A 24,277-nucleotide genomic window follows, 5' to 3' on the forward strand; every position below is an offset into this window, starting at 1 on the left:
ACTGCGTCATTTTACGATACACGTATACGTACAGGAAAGGTATAAACGACGTATGTATATGCATTTATGTACGCAACATTATACATCCACAAATTTTGTTTTCTCTTCTCTTCTTTTCTTTATCCTATCTTGATCTCTGTTTTCAGATATAACACATTATCCAGTCTGATGATATATTTACGTACATATACACATATTTCTATGCACGTATATCGCCGTTATATAATCGATACATACACGTATCTTTAATATTTTCATACATTTGAAATTGATAGTTTCTCGGAAACACGTTACGGTTTAGGTTCTCTTAAATTTTAATAAAAAGAAAATGCTACATTGGTTGATTTTCTAGCCGGTACTTGCTCCAAGCTTCGCGCCGAATATTCCATCCGTGTTCGCCAGTTCCTAAACTTATGGTGAATGTAGTTTATTACACCTTTGCGGAGTTATAAACGGTAATTTGAATGTTATATCGTAGAACCATGCGTGATCATTTTTTCACAGTATTTTTAGTAATCGCGTAAAATTCGAAAAAGAAGAATAGAAGAAAGAGAGAGATATCAACACCTAATGAAATAATTCTAAGCGTGATATCAAAATCCAACATCAGGTCCTGTAACACAGGATACCTTTGTTGCAATATCGTTTGTCCAGGAAAGACGTACTTACGTATAGTACAATTTAAGAAACGTGAAATCGATATTTTTTTACAATTACATTGAGAATTCGGATGACTTGAACCGTAATGTAAGTCTGATTTGCTTCCTCCGACTTACACGGGTATCGAATGCTGCGATTGTATAACGTGAATCACAGTGAATCCAATACTTCGAATCGTTCTTTTTTCGTACATCGAGCATGTTTTCACGAAATAAGAACAATTTGGCGCAACTTTCGGTTACCAACTAATAATACGCGCGCTCGGAGCATTATGGACTGTTAAATTGTCGCAAATTCGTGGATTGTTCGTACATGCATATGATTTATAAATGATTAGCAGTAGATACCTATACCGATTTCAGAAAGTATGGAAACGACGGTAATACTACATTTACAGTTAAATCGAAATATAAATAAATCTAATATTTCATTTAGCACGATTAATTTGTTCAAATGATAGAAAATGGAAAAAGGAAAAAACGATTGCGCTTCTTGCCACGATTATAGCCGGGTTATCAAGAGATCTTAATAAACATTTATGCGTATTGTCGTTCCCACTCTATTCGAATATGTATCGCGATTACATGTGATTTAATCGTTTTGCTTTACATGTTACGACTTAGATTCGACGTAATACGATTAGGAAATATTCACAATTTTTCGCAACAAAATTTATAATGGGATATGTAATCATAGATCAACATTAATATTATGTATTTGGATATGTACATGTCTCTCTGTATGCATGCACACGCGTGCCTATTGAAGGCGCGATCATGCGCATACTTGTGATTGTTGCGTACACATAGAGTGCATATGTAGGTACGTGAACGCGTATAAATTAATGTTCATACTTACACGTATTTTATGTGTCTGTGTAGTTTACGCACATAAATTTATCCTGTTCTCGCACGTACGCACGTACGCACGCACGCACGCATGTGCTTACGCACGCACGCGCGTACGTATGCACTCGTTCGTTCTCTCGTATGCACGTATTTGTCAATTATACATAAAGGTATTAAACCGATCAACTAGTATACCATTTTCATAACTGTTTCATAGAAACGGCAACGCTAAATTCATTTCAAAAACGTTAATTCGTGAGTATGTGTATGTCTGCCTGTGTGTAAATATGTGTAAATGTGTATGTGGCGCGCATATGTGTACAATCAATTCGAATAAAGTCACGCAAGCCTTGTCGCGATAGTACTCGAGACAATCGCGATAGCCAACGTGAAGAAGAAATGACAAGGACGACTCGCGCTACCGCAAAATTTTATCTCCATCTCTTCCGGATGATAGTTTATACATTTTGGAGGCCTACGACGATACAAACGCTCTCTTCTTGCAGTACAAGCACCAGGCTCTATTAGGGCCTCTATAGGCTCGATGCTCAATTGCTTACTTCCACATGGGCATAATGTGTCTACTACCAGCAAAATCAAATTTGTATGACGAACTTTTTGTACGCTGAATGGCCTGCAAAAATATAAAATCGAATAGTGGAAGAACGACGTTAAGTTAATCTATAGAACTTCAAATTATAGTCTTCGACAAGTTTCAAAGCGATAAATACATAATTGTTAATAAATAAAGGTTTAAACATTTAAACATTATGAAAACTTTCTTTCGAAAAAAAGAAAACGAAAGAGGAAAACGAATTTTTAACTTCTTATCGAAGAACCAGCGTTACATATACATATACACATCTTGAAGGATAAGTACGTACCTCTCACAACCGGTATCATGACAGTTAGTTAATTTTCCTTTCAACGGATTGCTTTGTCCGCTAGTATTCAACCTTTCGGGTTGTAAAATATAAAGATCCGTCTTTTTCTCGCAGGTTCTTAGCTTTCTCTGAGGATAATGAGCAGATGTAGCTCGCGTAGTCCCAGGAGAGGCAGGGGTTGCAGCAACAATTGTTGGAAGCCTCGGAAATGCTTCATTTCCTTCCGATGTTGGTTCATCAGTCGAGTCCCCGCCTATCGCTAATGATCCAAATTCGTGAACTTCTCGGATCGTGTCTTCTAGAATCATATACACGATAGATATTTTTGTATACGTTATACTTTCGCATTCGTATCGTTAATATACCGGAATCCGCATGCTCTGGAAAATTGTTCCTTTTGTTAGATCAAACACACAAATATTGTACAACTTACCATCCAGTGGCTTCGCAGATTCGCCAGCGAATGCGAAAGCAACTTGCCATAAATTTTGAAAGTTAAAACCAAACGCCATACTCCAAAGAAAATTTCCCAATATCGCGATCGTTGTTGTGATAGATTCTGAAAAGGTTTTCGGTGCAGCCGATTGATGCGACTCTTGTGGACTACATATGCCCTGATAATCGGTCACTGTTACTTTTCTGAAATTAAGCAACAAGATGTATATCAGCAGAGACTCTTCCATTGCTTATCTTTTACACGTTTCCTTTTATTACTACATTTTAACATTTATACCTATAAATTCTATCCTGAACCAGGGAATCCATAATAGTACCGTCGATTTCGCCAAAGAATTTTCCCGTGTGCTCATGACGTTCGCTAATTATAATGAATCCGTTATTGTCTAAGACATAGCAGTCTAGTGCATCGGAAGCGCAATTTTTCTTACAGTTCGTGTCACTGCACTAAAAGACGAGAGAAAATTATTATTAAATGCTGAGCATTTGGACCACGACACATCTTTGCTTTTTATCAATGGTTCGTGATTTTGAGAATCAATCGAGAGCAGAAACAACGAGTAATCGATGTTTGATACAATTTTACCGTCGAGGTAATGTTGACGAAGCGAGAGGCCAAGGAAGAATGTTGAAACTGTAAACCTACAACTGCTGCTGGTGCTTTATGTCCCGTCCCAATGAAAACGGCGTGAGTTGCGGTGACCAGTGGATTAGGATTGTCGGCTGGGTTGCAATATCAAATTTATCATGTATATAACCAAATGTAATCAAAGTTAACGGAACAGAAGAAAGAAAGAGAGTAAAAATAGAAGAAGGATGAAATATTTTTTCTATGCCTGAAGAAATATTTTATCCATTGGTACGATCAACTGCTTACCGGCATCGAAAGGCACACTAAAAACAAAACTTTCCGGTTCTATAAAATGTTGATCCACAGCTCGTTTGTACCACGAAGAATCCATAGCTCTCGCATATTTCTCGGCAAATAGTCTAAACAAACAATAAGATTTTTCTTTCTAAAAATTCTTCGACGTTGTAAAAATTGAATATTAATGGAAATGAAAATGGAAGAATGGAACAAGAAATGACAGAATTCAATCAAAATATAAAAATGAAATAACGAGTGTTTGATATTTACGGTTGATCGTTGGTTTCTTCGCTTTGTTGATGTTCGTGCCAACGGAATAGACCACTTCTAGTTGCGATGAAACTCCGTGTTACATCAAATGTACTTTTTCCTTGACTGTAAACGTGAAAGCAGTTACATGGGGTGTAATAAAATACGAAAGGATAAATGACGCAAGAAAGTATAAAACAGCACAAGATATTGTTACTTTCATATTCAACGATGAATATGAACGAATCCCGCGTAACAACGTGAAGAGATAATACGTACATACACGTATTTTTGTGTACACACGGGCATAAACTCGATGTACATACAATCAAAACGACTACCTATTCATTTTCTGACTCTCTGATTTTTAACGTTCCGTTTTATTTGCTCGAAAATGGAATGTGTATTGCACGATGTAACTTCGCGATTTCGCATGTTCTTCAGAAGAAGAAAGAAGATTGGTGTAGTACTTTTACAGCTGTTGAAGAACATATGTTAATCGTCGATTACCGAATCAAGAAAAATACGAAAATAACGACGAAAGGGATATCGGACGATAAGGAAAGTTTCTGCAGGTATCGTGAACGATGAAAACGACATTTAGGAAAAGATCTCCGTGCAATATCGACGAGTGCGCTTATACAAATAATTGTGCATAATGGATTACCTGTGCAGTAGAGCCATCAGTATGGCAATAGGGCTAGCGGTGGAGACACACAATATAAAATGTAATAAAAATATGCGATAAAAGAGCATTTTAAATGAAAGAGATTAGCCGTTGAGCATAGTACGTGTCGCGTTTAAACGAAAAACGCTACAAAACGAATATACTTATATGCATATATATATATGTATATATACAATAATAATAATATTTATTTATATAATATATAGATATATAAATAAATAAATATTTTTGCTCTTACTTAAGCTCATAGGGAGGCAATTTTAAACACTTGAAAGAGTTAGGAACCATTTGACTTATATCTTCTTCTATTCTCTTCTATCCTTAATCTTTCGTTCCGCTGCTTCTTCATTCCACTCTTCTTTTTCATCGCTGACATCGCCTTAATCCCGTTCGGCACTTTCCCTTTCTTTCTCTTTTATTTGCTTTGTTTACGATAGTTCCTTGATTATCATGTAATGTTGGATTTCGTTCGCAACACGACTATGCGATTCAACGGTAGGGGAAAAGTAGAGGCAGCGGTTTTACGATATCCAATAAGATATGTTATTCGATAGTCGGTGCGTGAAAAAAAAACCGCGTGCTTGCTTGTGCATTGCAGTGCGTTGTCAATATTTCCACTATAAGTGTCCGCGCATGGAGGACATGCATCCGCGCGAGTTCCATTCGCGCCAGCTACTTACCTTTGATATTCTTCTTTGTGCATCGCACCTCTTTTGTCGAAACCATCGGTGACCAACGCGTCCAACACGAGGGACTGCACTAATTTTTTATCACCTACAAAACCAACGAAAATCGTATCATCTGCTATTTATTGTAGGAATAAGTTTACCTATAACTGCATGCTATACTGTAAATTGTATAGGATAGAAAAGAATAGTAGACAATGCTTACAATAATAAGCATCTTTGTCAGGCTTGCTCGCTTGCTTATGAAGCGAGATCGGACTCTTTGGTCTCAAGGACTTCCATTTCCACCCCGGATTTCGTGTTCGTGCCAAAAAATGCAGAACTCGTTCTTCGGGGGATGGGAACCATTTTTCGGAAGTCGAACTATATTCACAGTACACCCAATCAGGATGTACTTTCCAATTGTTCCCCTTAAAATAGGCAGTAACTGAAATGGCGAAACATATCCAGATGTTTTTTTTCTTTCGTGTGTATCGGACAATGGTATCGAACAAATCGTTTTGAATATGACAACTTACCATTTATTATCGCACGTTTAATTTCATGTTCGGCCAACAATTCAAACATACCGTAACCTTCTGGCAAGGCTAATCCCAATGAAAATGGCGTTCCTTCTATAGATTTATAGAAATAATTGTGACGTCTAATGGTAACTCGTCTCTATATATGTATGCACGCACACATGTACCGAGAAAAATATAGAAATGATTATGTTAAATGACATATTAAATGACAAACAATTGTATGTACAAAGATAGGATTAAAAAGTAAATACCTATGTATGCGAGTGTCACGTATCGGCTGCCTCTTACCGAATATAATATACCGTGTGTAGATATATTTTCGAAATTGAATTCTTCTTTAACACTACCAATCGCACAAGCGTGTGATAAAACGATTAGAACATTAAGAGAAGCGTAAGAAGCAGCAGATAACATTCCCAATAACACTCTTTTACTCACCATATTATCGTAATGAATCTTGATCGCGAAATTAGTTTCCCCTTCCTTTTGATCAATCATATCATGCCTCAACTATATAACGATACAGAAGAAAAAAATAGACCGTGATTTACACGATGACTGAATGAATATTAAGTGAATGTACCATTATTGGGGGCAACTTACATCTAATAGAAGGGAATTGTTTAACGGATGCAGTGGTCCATCATACTCGGCGAGTTCGACTTCCGACAAGTCTACGCTAATATACGAGGGTTTTAGCGTTTCCTCGTACTGCAATGAAATAAATCTATGGAAAATGTTGCAACTAATACAAGTTTTCGTTCTTGGATTATATTGAGTAAATGGAATGAAATTTATTAGAATTTATGCATTCGATTTACTTACGTCTACGTTCCCTGGCTGCATCGATGAAAATAAATAACAAGGTTAATGAACATTAAACGGATGAATCAACGGACGTCGTTTCGAAATCAATTGCGTCTATATTTTTCTAGTAAATTACTCACCAATGGTCGTAAATCCGGATGATACAAAACACGACCATTATTGTCTACGATAAAAGAGTATCCGTTGACACCTAACTGGAAATTGATAATATAGAAATTTTACAATTATAATTTCTGAAGAATAATGATTCTTTTTTGACAAAATAAACACGAATATACACGAATAAGTTTATGTATCGACATAACCGATCTTGCTTACCTTATAAGGTGGAACCAATTTTTGTATCTCTTCTATGGGTACATCGGTACCAACAATACCTAATAAATTAGCCGTTTTCACCTACGACATATAAAATATATTATATTGAAAGAAGAATTATTGTATATTATGTGTAACGAGGTTTAAAACGCTTTAAAAATTGGATGTATGAAAAGTGACAATGTAAGAGTCGAAAGTAATTAAGAAAAGAGTGGTGAAATTGCAGTAAATTTGGACAAAAGAATATTACCGTATAATTCCGACGATCTAAAATAGGCGCAGTGACTGATGTCATCAACTGTCCGGTGTTTTCTTTGCCATATCTACCACTCTGAAAGAAAAACAAAAGAGTAATTCCAAGCATTAAAATATATTATATTTTGATATAAAATACTTAAAATACAAGTAAATGAATGAAAGTGAAGACCTCTAATTCGCATACCTTTCCACCAACATAAACTGGACTCCAATGAATAGGATGTTCGTGTTGATAGAGCACCATAGGTCGAGCGAGCACTTTGACATATTCAAAAATTTGACTCCTAATGTCTTCTAATTCAGTAATTCTAGCATAGAATCCTATACGATTAAAGATATAAAACATAGATTTGATAAATAATATACCTGAGATAATGGTATTATAACTGGGGAGGAAAAATGATTGACAGGCACCTTTGTTTGCGCATGCTGCGTTGCGTAATTCTGGGCTTTTGTCACCACCTATGAGATACGTAAAGATACGAACAGGCATATGAGGCGAATTGTAACGTTTTATCACGTCTGTAGGTAAACCAGCATTATCGGTTGTGATTAACATTATTGCTTGATTGCACTGACTTCCTTGCCCTGTTCTGTTGTATTTGAGAAGAATTTCAAAGGCAGTTCCAAGAGCAGCTGATATATTTGTTGGCATTTCCTCGTGTTTTATAGAATTCGTTGCTATTTTCAATTCTTGTACGTTTTCGGGTGATGCTTGGACTAAACTGTCTTTGAAACATTGTACGATTTCTTCTGCAGTGTCTCCATAACGATAAACATTAACATAGTCATTGGGACCTAAAGTGTCGAGTATAGTTTTGACAGTAGTTATAGCCAAATGTTTATTTCTCTCAGAAACATAGCATTCATTATCAAGCAATATCGCTAGGTCTTTTGGACTATTTGCAGCTCCAATGAACCAATTAGAAATTCGAAAATCGTACACATCTCGAACAATTCGATTCCCGTTGCTGCTTGTGCCAAAAATTCGTTCTTCAATAGGTGGCCAGGACATGGCTGCAAAAAGAAAATCTAATTATCGTTGAAAGGAACTAGCGAGATGAAATTATGCGGCTAGAAAGAGGAAAGAAAAGGATAATATTGATGTGCGATTCATACCGGGGAAACGTCTTAAGAATCCTGAAGTTGCCCCGTAATATTGCCAGGAAAGTGAAGAATCGCTTTCGTAATTATTAACAAATAACAAATCCAAGTATTCGCTCCATTGAATTCCAGCGGCTACTTCGGGGTCTAAAGAAAAATGAATGCGATTGTATGGAGAAAATGGATAAGATGCTAAATTAATTTGGCTGAATAACTGAAATTTCTCCTAGATGTAAGATTACGAAATTATGATGGATACTTACCGATATCTTTTACACCCGCAGGTAATAAGACTGCGGATAGTGTAATGTTTACGGCTAAATGATCAAAATGTCGATTAGACGAGAGGAAGGTTTCTTGTCCGGTTGCAAATGTTTTTCCATCTCCTGAAGAAGTATCAAAGTGTTGAGAAGCATAATATTTTGGTGCTACGTTTCCTTCCCTAGGTGCTGACACAGCTGCTTGTTCCGCACTCTCTACCAATTTCTGCAATCGTTTATAAACAATTTTACATTTCGCGTATTGATTTTGTGAAATAAAATGAATTTCGTGGAACACCGTATGATTGAATATGTAGACAATGGGTATTTCATTTCTGGTAATGCAACAGAAAAGCTTATTTATCAATATCCTTAATAAAATCCCTATTATACTATTATTATCATTATTATAACTTTATTTATCGATATCCTTATTAATTTTGCAATGAAATCCATTCTCTCACCATGACAGCGTTCATTTTAAAGTCCAATGTGTTTTTTACTTCTTCGGCCATTTCTCGCACTAAGACAAGACCATCCTTCTTTAGAACTTCTGCTTGCATTTCGTGATAGTTCTAAAATCAAAGGACGAAGGAAAGATGTTTCCCAGATATATGTTTGAAAAAGATTTGATCTAACGTTTACATTTAATTTTCATACAACAGATTAATAACGTATTCCGGAAATTAAACATCAACGAACATGAATAATCTAAAATTTGCTTTAATGTCTTTTCGATTCAGCAACAGCAATTGAAACGAATAGAACGATTAAATTATATTACCTATTTACGAACAATTTCCTTACCCTTTGTATTTCGCTCATTTTCGTAACTTGTTTGCCAAATTCCCACAAATCTACGCCAAATTTTAAGGCCCAGTTTTTTACTCTACAAAAAGACAAAGATAATATATATTTAATGTTTTATTTAAACCCGATTAAACACATTTTATTTATTTTTTTTTTTTCAATCGTGTAAATGTTTGAATCAATGATATATAGATATCATTTCCCGGAGATACATATCTTACTTTCGTATTTTTTCATTCTTTTTTCTCTTGTACCCTATCTTTTCCCTCGGAAATATTGAATTTGAAATTTTAACAAATCGAAAATTATGAATGATAGATAATGGAAATGCAAATTTGATTATTCATATATTTTAACATTGGTATCGAATGGTAAATTGAACGTGTAAATATACCACTAACGAATAAGCAAGAAATCAAGGAGAATATCCTTATATCGATTCATCCAACGAGACAAGACAGAAGAAATAGACAAAGACCTTACACGATCAGAGCTACGGTTGCAGTTAAGCGACCACTGCTCAGGGAAGGAATTTGAAACCAATATTGAAAACAATATTTTGTTATAACTTGCTTTATACTATAGTTGTTTCACTTTTGCCTTTATTTAAATATTTTCATATCGTCGACGAATAATTTCACACAATACTGACATTAAATAAATTCTTATTCAGAAAAGTAGCTGCTTATTTTTTGACTTTCCTTATACTTGTTAGTACCTAAAATTGTATATCGGCTCTATCCTATTCACGCGTCACGTCGATCACGTGCAGTTACCTCGTCTACTGTCTCGTCTCGTTGATTGGAATATAATTGCATCTCAATTCCGCAAAAATCATTGTGTAGCGATACACAATGACAAACTGCTGAATGTCGTTTGAACCGAAATCAACGAATGGTCTGCTCACTACCTTCTATATATCATATAACGTTACGTGTAAATGAGTACCATTGATGCATTCGTATATACATGTCACGTGCGCACGCACGTAAGGTCGTACGCATACACGCTGATTCTGATCCTCGTTAATCGACTGTGTACGCGTAACCCTACACGCGCCTGCGTTCTTTTCAATTCTCATTGCTTCCCTTCGAGAATCATTGAAAGTGTCATGCTTTTCCTTTTTTAATCAGATACGTGTTAAGAAATATATAAATGTATTATTGCACGCTGTGATACTATTGCTGGGCCTCTTTTATTCTTTCCACAATTCCTCTACCATAATAGACAAAAATATGATTCTTTTCCACGTTGAGATAAAACTGTTACAGTTTCGATAATTCGTTAATTTTCAACTCGTTTCTCGCTTAAACTAACTACTGTTTTATATAGCAAATTGTCGAGACAAAATTTTCACGTGAACATAAACGAAGTTACCTCTTCACAAGATATCCACGCCCTTTCACTATTTTATACGATCATTACTTTATCGAAAAATTCACTTAACTACTTCTTTAATGCTACTTTACAATTATCAAGAGGAATTAGTACGTAATAGAAAAACGTCAGAAATCCTTACTCGTTATGAGGTATATCCTCTTCTTGCTGATAACTTGATTTTATCCATAACAGTAACAACACTCCATAGTGCACAAATTTTTTGGCGGACAGAAACATTATTTCGACGCTATTGATGAGCAGCCGAATATAAGGGAATGATGAAACGAACGAACCAATCTTTTAAAAAAAAACGTATACGTTAATTCGGAGTAACTTCTCGAAAAGAATTAGTCTTACCGCTCCCTCGTAGTAGCGATCGATCGGCCGGAACACGCGAGTCAGCGTTACGTGCGTAAATTTACCGTTTCGATGGAATCTTGTTTATCCGTATACATATACATTTGACAAAAGCACAACATTGTAACGCTTATGTACGCTAGTACGTAGAAGCATATATTTATAATGCATCACCTTCTTTTTATCTTCTTCTTTGAATGAACACTACGCATTTCACGATCGAAACTACGCTAATCATATAACTGTCAAATGGAAAAACTCTTTTCATTTCACTGTGTATGTTTTCGACGAACGCTTGGCCAACATCATGTATTTAACATTGTGTAGAATGATCAAACTCCGCTTCTCTACCTTTGAATTCCAAATTGAATCCTTGATTAAATGAGTCGAAATTATCACTACACGATGGTAAGAGCATAATAGAAAAAATGCAACAGAGTAACAACGAAGACGAAGACGAAGACGAAGACGAAGACGAAGACGAAGACGAAAACGAAGGCGAAGACGAAGACGAAGACGAAGACGAAGACGAAGACGGAGACAAAGACGAAGACGAAGACGAAGACGAAGACGAAGACGAAGACGAAGACGAAGACGAAGACGTAGGTGAAGGTGAAGGCGGAGATGGAGACGGAGACGGAGACAGAGATGAAGACGGAGACGAAGACCAAGACGAAGATGAAGACAAAGACGAAGACAAAGACGAAGACAAAGACGAAGACGAAGACGAAGGCGAAGACGAAGACGAAGGAGAAGGCGAAGATGAAGGAGAAGGCGAAGACGGAGACGGAGACGAAGACGGAGACGAAAACGATAACAAAAACGGAGATGGAGACAGAGAAAAAAGGAAAGATAAAGACAAAATCAAAGACTAAGGGGAAGGGGAAAAGGAAGAGGGAGAAGAAAAGGAAGAGGAAGAGAAAGGAAGAAGAAGAGGAACAGGAAAACGAAGAGGAAGAGGAAGCGCAAGAGAAAGAAGAAGAAGGGAAAGGGGAGGAGAGGGAGAGGGAGAGGGAGACGAAGACGAAGAGGAAAGCGGAGACGGAGACAAAAGCGAAAGCGAAGACGAGGGTAAAGATAAAGCTGAAAGCTACGGCGAACAAGAAGGCGAAAAGGAGAACAACAACGGAGACAGTGGTGAGGATGAAGATAAAGACGAAATTGGACACGGTGATGGACACAAAGACGAAAGTAGACACGGTAATGGACTCAAAGACTAAAAAGATGATAACGACAATAACGACAACGACGACGACAACGACGACAACGACGAAGAGAATGATGACAACAACCGCAACAATGATATAATTGGTAGCAATAATGGCATATTGTATGTGAAAAGGCTCGCCAAAAATTGTCAATCAATGCAAGTTCAACAACACGTAATAATTCACTTCCGATACGTAGTTGTTCGTCGTAAACATTTTTCAGAACATAATACGAGCTTCTCCAATGATTAAATCATCTTATTGTAAAAAATAACGGGTCTTCGACGTACGCACGTATGAAAACCCGATCGACCGATCGCCCGAAGGACCGAACGACTAACCAACCAAGAGACAAACGAAAAAAACGATCCTACGTCAAACCACCCCTCGGATAGTAAGTCGGCGTTCCTCTTTATTATCGTATCCTTTCGAAGTGAACGTATATTTTCCTTTTCACAAATAGATTAGACATCGTTTGATGCGCTGTCGACACGATTCGTTTGTGCGATTCACGATTGCACCACCGATTACCGCCTTGTCGCGCGATCTCTCAAGTATGTTCACACCGTAACGCGCAGAGAACCCGAAAGAATGAAGGACGAGGGTGGGACAAGGGAGTAGATGTAGTGGGAAGGAGAGAGAAAGAGAGAGAGGGAGAGAAAGGGAGAGAGAAAGAGAGAGAGAGGGCGAGAAAGAGTGTTAGAGGTGGATACGAAGCAAAGAAGGGGTATACGGAGGAGATGGAAGAAAGAAAAAATGATAGAAAAATCAAGTATTTACATGCGTTATGCACGCATCACGAAATACGATCCGCGAAAATATCATACGGCGAAAATATACGTTCTTTTCCGTATAAAACAACTGTGACGCGCGACGACTCCGTTTTGATAGCACTTTCTCATGAAAATCGGGCAAAGATGGTGTACGAGTCGCTTTATGCTCCAACTAAAGGTGCCTGGTTGGTTGTCTAGCGCGCGCGCATTACTCTTGCTACGCTACTACGTTGGACTCGGGCGTTTTAGAAGTAACGCTATTCTACTGGTGCGAGCGCGTGTTCGCAATCACCCCTGAAAACGAGAATGTAGGCAGTCGACCAATACCAACTAACAGTAATAGTAGTAGTGTCGTTGGTGACATCCGAGGCATCAGGGATGATGTTGGTGGTGTGTAGTAGGGATAACGTTAGCAATGGAGGCTGCAACGATGAGAGCGACGACAACAGCGGCAACGGCGGCATTGGGAATAAAACGGAACTAGGGGAAGAGCAGCTTAAATTCGCGACACCAAGGTGGGGAAGGTAAACTACTGTAGAAGGTAAAGGTTGCAAGATATGGAAACGATTAGACGTGGTGATACAAGAGAACACGGATAGGTCGAGCGCCGTCGAGAAGGAGTTATTGTTCTTCACAAAAGAGTGTAAGCGAATAAACATACAAGTTTAGGCTACCAAATAGAGCGAGATACTCGCAATTTGGTAAGAGGGATGCTCGTAATCGGAAGCGCAAGCTCGGTATCATTGATTTAACGCACATCTATATTTTCAAGCGCAAAATCACTTTCCTAGGTTCTATGAATTCTGGAAGCTTACACAGTTCTTACTTCCCTCTTTTTTTTCCTTTTCCTTTCAATTCAAAGTATAGACGCCTAATTAAAATTCAACAATCTCATCTTTCACGCTCATCGCAATGGAATAATATTATCATCTCAAAATAGTATATTAATAATATATTTAATCGTTTATACAATTTGAAAATACATGCAACATGATAGCTGGAATATAATCGATCCTTCCCGTAACTGAAACAACTAAACTATAACAATTTTTCCATTTTCTTACTTTAATTACGCACTTTAAACAATTCAGACAATCATTCGAATATCTAAGCTTACAATACTCACCACGTATTCCACTTCTTTTTTCATTTTCATTTATTCATTTAAATATCTATAGATATAGAATATCTTAAGTAACAAACTAGCATAAACGGCCTTAATTGTAAAGATTATAAATCTTAACTATTTAATCTTTTATTACCACTGTTATTTCTAATATCATTATTATCATCATTGTTATAATTATTCATACTACAATCATTATCACCATTATGGTCGTTACCATTATACACCATCGTAAAGTTATTTATTACAAAATCAGAAAATAAAAGTCCACGAATATTTATTTTATCTAAAAGGGAAAGCTTGTTAATCGTGAATGTAATTGCCTATGAATTTCCATAATAAACAATTATGCTGCCTGGTATATAATTTCATTTGCGCGCATATTAACGATCGGGCGAAGTTCTTGTTGCGCATAATCTTCAGGCAATGGCAACTGTGACACTAGTTGAAATATCGGTGTAGATCTACTTTCGTTTGATTGCAACAAACTTCTCGCCAAATGTAATGTCCTCTTTGCAATTTCTGCTTGGCAAAGCCTAAAACAGGAAACGATCGTACGCAAATACAATTATCGAATACCAATAACAACTCGATCATCTTATAATATACAAAATATTGTACATAGAAATCAAAAGAATAATAACTAATAATTCACCTATATTTAGCAGTTGGGCAAGGAAATTGATTGATTTTGGATGGAAGACTTGCCAATCGTTGTTTTAACGATTCTAATTTGGAATTTATTCCACGTGGGTCAGCACTACGTAATAAAGATTCCACATCCATAGTTATTTCCATATATTCCCAAAGTAATTGTCCTTGATAGGTCCAACCACTTATGGTGCTATTGCATTCTGGAGGAATCAGTGGACGCAATAAATCGCGTAGATAATCATAATTCTCTGAATTAAAAAACATAGGAAAGAATAAACATAGAGCAGCTTTAAAATAAAAAGTTAACATTATTTCAACGCATATTTCAGAAGCATACCGTTTATTATAACATCTGCAGCTAAATGCTCGATGATGATCTCATGAGCCGTATTCCATTGTTCTGCTTGAATAAAATAAAAAGCCGCTTTGCCATATCTGTGAAAAAGGAAAGAAATTCTTTTAGAAAAATTAATAAGCTGTTGAAATATCGGAAAAATTTCTTAAAAATTCAATTACTAACACTACAACGCATCAAACGCATGGTACCAAACATTTCACATCTATCAAACTATCAAACCGTACTACTCATTCACCATTGTATAAACACAGAACGACACTCCATATACTTAATGTATAAACAACATTACCTCCACGTATCATCAATATACTAACCTTTTAGCTACGTAACTTTTGACGGCTTTGGCTTGGTGAATCCATATCGAAGGTATACCTAGCTCTTCTCGTAAAAATTTTTCTCGTTCGATAGGATCAGGAAAATCAACAGTATCGTCTACTTCAACATGACGTTGCAGCAAATTCATTACTGCCGTTTTTCTTTTTCCAGCGTCCTTTAGATGTAACATTACAAATATAGCCCAATGCCAAAGGCCATATGCTTCTAACTGTGTAGCGAAATTAACATGTGTCAAAATGGCAACGTGTTCCGATAAATGCGAATAACCCAAAGCTAAAAGTACTTGCTGCATCAACCAACTGCGACCAAGTTAAATTAGTAAACATTACAAATTAAATTAATGATAAGGAATCGATGAAATTAATAGTGAAGAAAGAAATTGATTAATTACCTGAGCCTATAATCCAATGGATCGGCAGTATGTGTTGCCGGGTTCAATAATTCTCCTAGTGTATGATTGCCAGTACAAAATAACTTTAAAAGATGAAAACAAAGATCGTATATTGGTTTCCCATTATTTAGTTCAAGCTCGTAATCATCTCCTTTGTACTCGGGTTTCGGTATTACCGTATAAGCATATGCTATCTTGCTTGTATCAAAAGAGGTCTCATAGATATCTAACGTATCTCTTATCGAGTCAATCGGGGATGAAAAATACCTACAACAATCACGCGTAATATATAGTGTAATAGATTAATGAAAATATATTGTATCGTTTTAAAAAATAAAATTTTTACCACAAATGAACAGCTAACGCTCTCTTCCAATCGAAAGCTTCGCAGACATTAATAAGACCATGTTTACTGGGTACAAGAGGTTCACCCGCCACCAATGCAAACAGTTTTAATCGATCTAACGAGATGTTTTCATCAACACCAGCATCTTGCCATAATGCAATTTGCTGCTTTATTAATACTTTTATAGGCATTCCACTGCATAACTGTGCCATCAATAAAGCCAAACAATGATCACCCACTTCTCGTGCAGTTTTACACGCTTCTTCTAACTCAAAAGCTTTGAATCCATCAACGACGAGAAAAGAGAATTGAAAGGAAATATGATACCATTATAGCTTTTCATTTCAGTCAAATAAAAAATTTACATAGTGTATAACGAGCTACTGTTTTCTTCTAAAACATACATACCAGATAGTAAAAACAATATTTTTGTTTCATTACTAATATCCGTATTTTCCCACACAGGTGTTTTTCGTATAACGTTCCTTAACCATTCTCCAATAGCCTCTCGTCGCGCCATTACAACACTATGATCTTCTGGATTTTCTAAAATCATAAAGCACAGGGCGATACGTATTATGTATTACACATCATTTGTGCTTATCTATATATATATATTAAAAAAAGGAGGATAATAAAAATGGAAATGATAGGGAGCAGAAGCAAAGAGGAGGGGACTGCGAAATCGTATTAGATGGTGATAATACAGTTGGAAAATTAAACAACTACGTTTTAAAGCAATTTAATGTAAACCATACCTGCGGCAACATTTACATCAGGCAAGATCCCCCAAAGAGCTACGCAGAGTTTCCAAACATTAGCAACATACGAAGCAAAACAATCTGTGGCAAATTGCTCCGCAAATTCTTCGGCTAAACTACAATGTGCGTGTAAAGCCATGCTCGCCTTATTAATATCTGTATCTACATCAAAAATTGGGCAATCTCCTTCTTGATTCATTACACGGTGTGACAATTGAATTTTTAGATGACCTTCTATACTTTCCTTAAATATCATTTATAAAGTATGAAAACAAAAGTGTAATTGCTAAAATTTCTAGACAACTAGTGTTTGAAGTAAAACTTACTTTGAATATTTTAATGCGTTCAGCATCGGTTCCATTACCACCTAAAATTTGTATACGTTGGACTATTGCAACCGATGTTGTATCTTCTGCAGAACGACCGCATACATAAGATCCAATTTGTTCAAATGAACTGCTTAATGGTACACAGTCAGCAAGACTTCTCGTACTCAATGTAAGTAATGTTAAACCACGTCCCCAACTTGGTTTGAACATTCTTCCCATTTGTATGCCTACACAAATACATATACAAGTATATATTTATTTATATTATTTACATGAACTTTTTACAACTATGTATATGAATATTACCAGTATCAGCAATGGAACGAGATTCTAGCTTATGTATGATAGATTTCGATAACGGAATCACTTCAGAAACCCACTTAAGAATTGTAGTTACAGGAGTTATCGAAGGATCCGGCAAACCTTTTTCATATATCAATGATTTCGTACTAATGACATCCATCGAATGTTTCAAATGTTTCAATTCAGGATCTACAATATAAATCGAATGTAATATGTAAAACAAATAGGACATTCATCTTGCATATATTATTGGTCTTGTATCACCTGTTTTCGAAAATTCTAGTTCTTCATAAGTGATCGTCGGCGTACGATAAATTGTCAAATTTGATCGTAATATCGGACTAACAGATGGTTCGTAATTTCGATCTTCATCCAATTTTTGAACAGCATTGATGAAACATCGTAAAGAACTTTTATGACCAGAGAGAAATAATGCACGATCCGATTCTAAAATGATAATACAAATTTAAACAAGAATAAACATTATTGCAAAAGTCAGAAAATATATAATGTAATTCGAATGATTTTTTATGATTTTTTACCTTGATCATAAGTCTCACTAATCTTTTCGTCGTTATCGTCGAAAAAACTAGCTTTCATTAATTGTAACTTATGACTGTCAGTACCCAAAATACGAGCATTATCTCCAGTAGGACTTATTGGTAATCGTTTCTCGCGCTTACGATCTTCTGAAAATATCATCATGTCTAGCGATGACTATGAAAAAATACTTTTAAACAAATTAACTATAATAGCTTTATATTTCACATACCTACTCTAAATGGCCTACATGTGAAAAAAAATCCACATGCATCCAAATCTGAACAATCTGCACTTCCAATTTTCGAATCATTAGTCATGGAAATATCCCTATTCTAAATACGAATAAAGAACTCGCTATATATATTTGTATTATATGAATACCACAAGTATAAAAAAAGAGATGATTTATGTAATTTGCAAACAGAACAAATAAGCAAATCTTACTGCAACTTTCGATTGTTCCAACTTGTTCGTGTATTTTTGTTGAGTTCCGGCGCATAATTTTAACCTTTTAGTGTCATTCGCTGTAGGTACATTATTATCTTCTTCGTCTGAATCGCTCAGGCCATATTTAGAAAAATGATCTACCTAAAATGATACATCATCGCGATAGAAAAGAAAATGTAAGTTTTAAAAAACATATAAATCTGCTTAAAATTACCTTAAAAACCCATGAACCAGTTTCAGGGCGATATTCCAAGAATCTAGTATCATGTTTCGCTGACACTCTTCGTAACTTTTCTTCATAATCCATTGCAGTTAATCGACGAGGGTCGGTAATGGGCTTATGTAGAGACTTATCGTGTGGCCACACTCGGTCTAAAGTAACTTGCGCTTTACGGTTTAATCCTTGTCCGACAGGTGGTTTTTTTTCGTCGTCTGGATAAATGATAACTTCTTTGTGTCGGAAATGTACAATTTCATCTAAATTGAGACCATATATATCAAATGATTCAGGGAAATACACATTTCCATAACCTTCGCGACCAACTGTGAAGTTTGGGACAATACATGTTTCGCCGCAAATATACTCGTCTAATTTATCAAGCGGCGGAATTGTATAGTAACCTGCACGTTTTAATATTACATTTGCTGTGTTTGCTTTCCAATTTGAAGTTTGTAACGTCGAAAAGGAACTTTCATCCAATTCCTGGCTCGAATCAGAATTTTGGGTTACGATATCCGTACATGATTTATCAACAAGAGACGAATTCTTTAAGGACGTATCCGCAGAAGAATTAATTTCAGAGCATATTTGATTTGATGGGCTCGTGTTAGCATAAGGTCGCAACTCGGTAACAGTATTATTTATCATTTCATCAGACAATGCGTTCGAACCGGAGAACAGTGAACGCTGTCCTTCGAATGATTCGTCGTTCAAATTTTTTATCGATGTGTTTCGTGGAATACTCGTTTTCAACCAAGATGAAGACGACTTTCTATCATTTACTAATTGTCGATTATTATCTTGACTATGATTTTCTTTATCTACAGTTTCGATAATTGTATTTTCAATGTACGAATCTGTTACAGGCGATCTCCCTTCTCCCTTATCAGAAGATTGTAAGTTTTTTCCTACATTTTGCGAACTTTCGGTAGGTGATGAAACTATTGAGTTTGATATCGATTTTGGACGTAGCACTAAACGCTTTGCATTTGGTCGGGGCTGAAATGCTTCCGAGAGTGGATCTTCCTCTTCAAGACCTTCGAACATTGACTTCTAAAAGATGTCATTATATATTCAATAAATCTCGATTATCTAAAAGAACTATCAATTATATTATCTTCTTGATAATTTACCTTAGATAATTGTGCAGGAGTAACAACTTTAGCCTTAATTTTCGGAGATTTGTTATCAGTAGTAACCTTGTATTGTGGACCATTCAATAGTTTAGAAGGAGCGTTTGCTGGTTTTAATAACTCTTCCATTTTACCAGAAGCCTAAAATAAAGTCATATTAAAATAAAATTTGTAGAACATTATAATAGTCGGAACAAGTATTAAATTTAAAATTCACGTGTGTATGCGAATGTATGAGTGTGTGTAGTTGCAAACATTTAACTAGATTGAACTTCTTACCGGTAAAAGATTCTTTAGCAACGGCGAATCACCAAATGGTGCAGACACCAAAGCTAAAATTTGTTGATGCACTGGCACAGTTCCAGAACTCTTTGTTTGATTGGTGGTGTTTCTAATATTAAAAATATTGAAAGGAAATTAGGATCTTTTAATCGATAATTATAGAATAAAAATTGTTAAATATTTTTAACAGTACCCAGCACCAAGTAATCCAGTTCCAATACCCGTGCCCACATTTGTATTAGTTCCGAAGGTTGAAGATCCAAATGATCCCGACGTATTAAATGTTGTATTATTACCAGTGTTTCCGAACAAACCACCTGCTTTTTGCGGTCCAAATAAAGTAGATCCACTACCCAATAAACCTGTATTCGTACCTATAAAATACATTCATAATTAATGTTAATCAAGGAACTTGTATTTTTCTATTCACTTTACACCTTCGCTATTTTTACTTAACTGCTTATTCGATTAAAATTAAATTTTATATAAAATAATAAGTACTGAAACAGATTAATTTTGATGTAAAGCTATTAAAATTTATAAGCTATAATTTATTCATGTAATCTTAATACTACGATAAACACAAATTACTTACCAAGTCCGGAGGATGGTGTAGAAGTTGAACCAAAACAGAATCCAGATGTTTGTCCTACAGGTTTAAAAGATGTATTAAACAACGAAGTACCGGAGTTTTGACCTGCAGTGAAACCTGTTGTAGTTCCAAAAGTCAGCGCTGTATTTGAACCAAAAGTAGAAGTTGTTCCGAAACCTATCCCTCCAGTTGACTTCGCACCGAAAAGAGTTGTACCGGTATTGCTCGATGGAGTTTGGCCGAAACTGGTAAATGCGGAACTAGATGACGTAGAGGGTGCACTGAAAGCTGATTTGTTCTGATTGAACAAACCAATATTCTATAAAAATATAAAGGAGAATGTTAGCAACAATTACAATTGATAGTAAATATCAGAATTGCTTTTATTTCCCTCTTGCATTACCTGATTTGATTGTGTTGAACCAAATGTGGAACCGAAAGCAGTGTTTTGACCTGTATTAATACCACCAAAAGCTGCACTAGCAGGTTGATTAGTATTACTTGTTGCAAAAAGTGGTGCTGGAGCTGCTGCTGTAAATAAAAAGACAATGTTTTGTGAACATAAATACTTCACATACACATATTTATGCAAACCAATATAATAATTCTAATGTGATTCCAGCGGCGTAATTAGGGCTTCTGACAACCGGGAAGATCTCTCAGTTTACTCTCACTTTGTTAAAAAAAAATCTTCACGACGACTGGTTGAGCCAGTAATCGTAGATTATAAAAATAGTTAAAAACAAATTATTAATTCAGTAATAAAAATTATTACATTAACAAATAAAAGAATCATTGAAAAATAAAAATTATATCTCAAAATAAAATGGCAAAGAATGCCGCCCAGGTCGGATAACAACTCTCTCTGCATCCCCTAGCTACGCCAGTGAATAATACTAAATTATCGATAACAGCATTATTAATGTTGCTTATAAAACTTAATACTCACAACCAAAAGGTTTATTCTGGGTACTGCTACCAAATAGATTTGTACTCGGAGTAGAATTAAAAGCAAAATTGTTTGTTGTTGTTGTTGATGGTGTCCCAAAACTTGTTATAGGCTTCCCAAATAAGCCACTTGGCCCAGATTGTGTGGTTGCTCCAAAACTCCCGCTCATTCCACCAAAGGCTGATTTAAAATGTCAAGAGAGGAAAAAAAAAGAAAAAAGAAAAAAAAAAAGAAAAAAGGAAAGTTATCACATAAAATATAAACAATACAAATATTTCAATTTTAAAAAGAGCCTTTAAGGTTTGAATCATTCAGTTTTGAAATACGCCATCTAGTACATATACAACTAATTTGCATTAGAATAGTTTACCCGTTGTCGCAGTACTAGTACCTGCCCCTGCATTGCCAAAAGGTGACGGCTGCGCTGATGCACCAAAAATTCCTGTGCTGGATCCTGTTGATTAAAAACAAGTAAATGATTGTAAAATATCACAAATGACTATTAAGTAGATATTGTTATAAATAACTATACTTGTTTAGATAGTTTTTCAGTACATAAAACTACCTTTTCGTCCCACAGAATAATCTTCAAAACGTAACTCCTCGTAAGACTTTGATTCGTATTCCTTCATTGATGCGATACAACAATGCCTCGCCGATATAGTATGAGAAATACCATTCTTGGACATAGAGTCGGTAGTAATCACGGGAGTAAATTTAACAACAGTGCCAGTCATACTTGTAGTTGCTGTATTTGTACTGCCAAAACCTAAAACAAAAGAAAACAAAAGTAATAAAAGATTAACCTCTTTTTAGAAAATCTAATTATACATAATAAAGCGTACCAGGTGTTGCACCAAATAAATTAGTATTTCCAGTAGTACTACTTTGTCCAAAAGGAGTAGTTTGTTGAGTTGATTGTTGAGGTTGTCCGAATAAATTTGTTCCAGATGTAGGACCAAAACTAAATCCAGCTGGTTTATTTGACTGACCAAATGCTGAAGTTGCAGTACTTGGTCCAAACAAATTTGCACTTGCATTCTGCTGTGTACCAAATAAATTGGTGTTTGTATTTGTATTTGTTCCAAAACCTTTAGAAAAAAAAGAGGAAAAATATGTATTTCCATTATTCAATTTACATTATAATATATTTATAATTTGAGCTATTTAATATTACTAGTGATTCTAGAACTTTAATAACCAATGTAATTATCATCTACATATGTAATATTCAAGGATGGTTAACATGTTAAAAAGCAGAAATGTCATATATATACTATACAATATACGTTATGAGAACTTAATTGTATTACAACACTGACTCGTTGCCTAAATGTTCTTATTGAAATAACAGAACATCATGCTGCAAATATTTATGTGGACAAATATTCTGTAATTATGATTAACAAAAGAATTTATAAGTCATTACCTCCAAAAGAAGGTTGTGTAAACGCAGGTGGAGTTGTAGTATTGCCAAATAAGCCACCAGTGGTAGAGCCTGCAGGCTTTGAACTAAAGAGCGAAGTATTATTGCTACCAAAGACTGGTGCAGCACCAGTACCAAAACTTGTTGTAGTGATTGGTTTACCAAACGCAGATTGTCCAAAAGGACTGGATTGCGTTGCTGTATTGAAACCACCTATGAAAGTAAATTACAATAATATTTATATAAAGGAATAAAAATAAACATAAAATCAAAAGCTCATCTCACTTACTGAATGACGTATTTCCAGATTGTCCAAACATACTTAATATTGTAATTCTGATTTACTTTTAACACTTATTGGCACCTGCAATATACTGGTAAATAAAAATATTCAAAGCAAATATTTAAAAATAAAAAGAGACACTATTACAATGTAATCAAATTTACTAGAGCTTAAATAATAAATAATACAGTACCATTTAACTTTGTACTATTGTTTAGAATCTATGAACTTCAATTAATTCGAAATAAGAAGTAAAAATGCATCATACAGATACTTATATATAATAACATTATAATACAATATTTTTTTTCCATAAAACGTTAGAAAAGTTACCGTTAAGACGCCAGGAATACGCGCAGGTTGTCATTCACTGTAATTGCAGACCATATATTTATCAAACTTGTTATAAATTCAACAGAATCAAAGTCGTTCGTTATAATTTTATAAAATTAATTTTTCACAAACTTTACATGTTTTACAAAATTTCGTCTTGACACAAACATTTATTTGGAAAAGAGGTTACACAAATAAAATTTCCAAAATTTAGATGAAATCTAAAATTTCAATAAATAAAATAATATGAAAAACGATAATAAACCGTTTCAAAGGATTTATAGGTCTTACTTAGCTATCAATTGC

The 24,277-nt window shown here is 35.3% G+C and overlaps 3 protein-coding genes across 8 annotated transcripts; 1 reads left to right on the top strand and 2 right to left on the bottom strand.

Annotated features, from left to right (window-relative positions):
• Nucleotides 1–219: 219 nt before the first annotated feature.
• On the bottom strand, nt 220–12,923 carry stol (voltage-dependent calcium channel subunit stolid). Of its 3 annotated transcripts, none has more exons than XM_017904923.1 (24): nt 12,761–12,923; nt 10,961–11,118; nt 9,439–9,520; nt 9,096–9,206; nt 8,635–8,857; nt 8,387–8,518; nt 7,682–8,284; nt 7,452–7,588; nt 7,260–7,340; nt 7,010–7,090; nt 6,811–6,885; nt 6,689–6,703; nt 6,467–6,574; nt 6,302–6,373; nt 5,858–5,999; nt 5,545–5,766; nt 5,334–5,427; nt 3,987–4,091; nt 3,726–3,838; nt 3,435–3,571; nt 3,126–3,295; nt 2,826–3,031; nt 2,393–2,687; nt 220–2,142 (listed from the first exon to the last, which is right to left on the bottom strand). In XM_017904923.1, exons 2-24 carry the CDS (start codon nt 11,056–11,058, stop codon nt 1,848–1,850), a joined length of 3,597 nt encoding a protein of 1,198 aa, XP_017760412.1. In that variant the 5' UTR covers nt 11,059–11,118; nt 12,761–12,923; the 3' UTR covers nt 220–1,847. The 3 variants fall into 3 exon arrangements, with proteins under 3 accessions (XP_017760412.1, XP_017760410.1, XP_017760411.1); XM_017904921.1 differs by having other exon boundaries at nt 2,393–2,690; XM_017904922.1 differs by lacking the exon at nt 12,761–12,923 and adding an exon at nt 11,179–11,353 and having other exon boundaries at nt 2,393–2,690.
• LOC108550924 (spore wall protein 2-like) lies at nt 11,607–12,399 on the top strand. Its single transcript, XM_017904849.1, has 2 exons — nt 11,607–11,744; nt 12,180–12,399. The coding sequence occupies exons 1-2, from the start codon at nt 11,607–11,609 to the stop codon at nt 12,396–12,398; spliced, it is 357 nt and encodes a 118-aa protein (XP_017760338.1). The 3' UTR covers nt 12,399.
• A 1,239-nt stretch (nt 12,924–14,162) lies between the features above and the next one.
• Nucleotides 14,163–24,087, bottom strand: Nup98-96 (nuclear pore complex protein Nup98-96). 4 transcript variants are annotated; one of them, XM_017904920.1, is made up of 27 exons: nt 23,972–24,087; nt 23,645–23,719; nt 23,359–23,568; nt 22,775–23,020; nt 22,495–22,698; nt 22,321–22,383; nt 21,930–22,109; nt 21,384–21,511; nt 20,984–21,299; nt 20,582–20,762; nt 20,386–20,497; nt 20,107–20,247; nt 18,968–20,026; nt 18,751–18,894; nt 18,536–18,638; nt 18,306–18,452; nt 18,028–18,210; nt 17,767–17,952; nt 17,458–17,687; nt 17,129–17,375; nt 16,779–16,916; nt 16,371–16,647; nt 16,025–16,291; nt 15,612–15,932; nt 15,277–15,374; nt 14,941–15,187; nt 14,163–14,821 (listed from the first exon to the last, which is right to left on the bottom strand). In XM_017904920.1, exons 2-27 carry the CDS (start codon nt 23,673–23,675, stop codon nt 14,632–14,634), a joined length of 5,649 nt encoding a protein of 1,882 aa, XP_017760409.1. In that variant the 5' UTR covers nt 23,676–23,719; nt 23,972–24,087; the 3' UTR covers nt 14,163–14,631. The 4 variants fall into 4 exon arrangements, with proteins under 4 accessions (XP_017760409.1, XP_017760408.1, XP_017760406.1 ...); XM_017904919.1 differs by having other exon boundaries at nt 18,306–18,449; nt 22,300–22,383; XM_017904917.1 differs by having other exon boundaries at nt 22,300–22,383.
• Between the last annotated feature and the right edge of the window lie 190 nt (nt 24,088–24,277).

The sequence above is a fragment of the Eufriesea mexicana genome, unplaced genomic scaffold (genome assembly GCF_001483705.2).
Source record: "Eufriesea mexicana isolate 0111107269 unplaced genomic scaffold, ASM148370v2 scaffold3508, whole genome shotgun sequence".
NCBI lineage: Eukaryota > Metazoa > Arthropoda > Insecta > Hymenoptera > Apidae > Eufriesea > Eufriesea mexicana.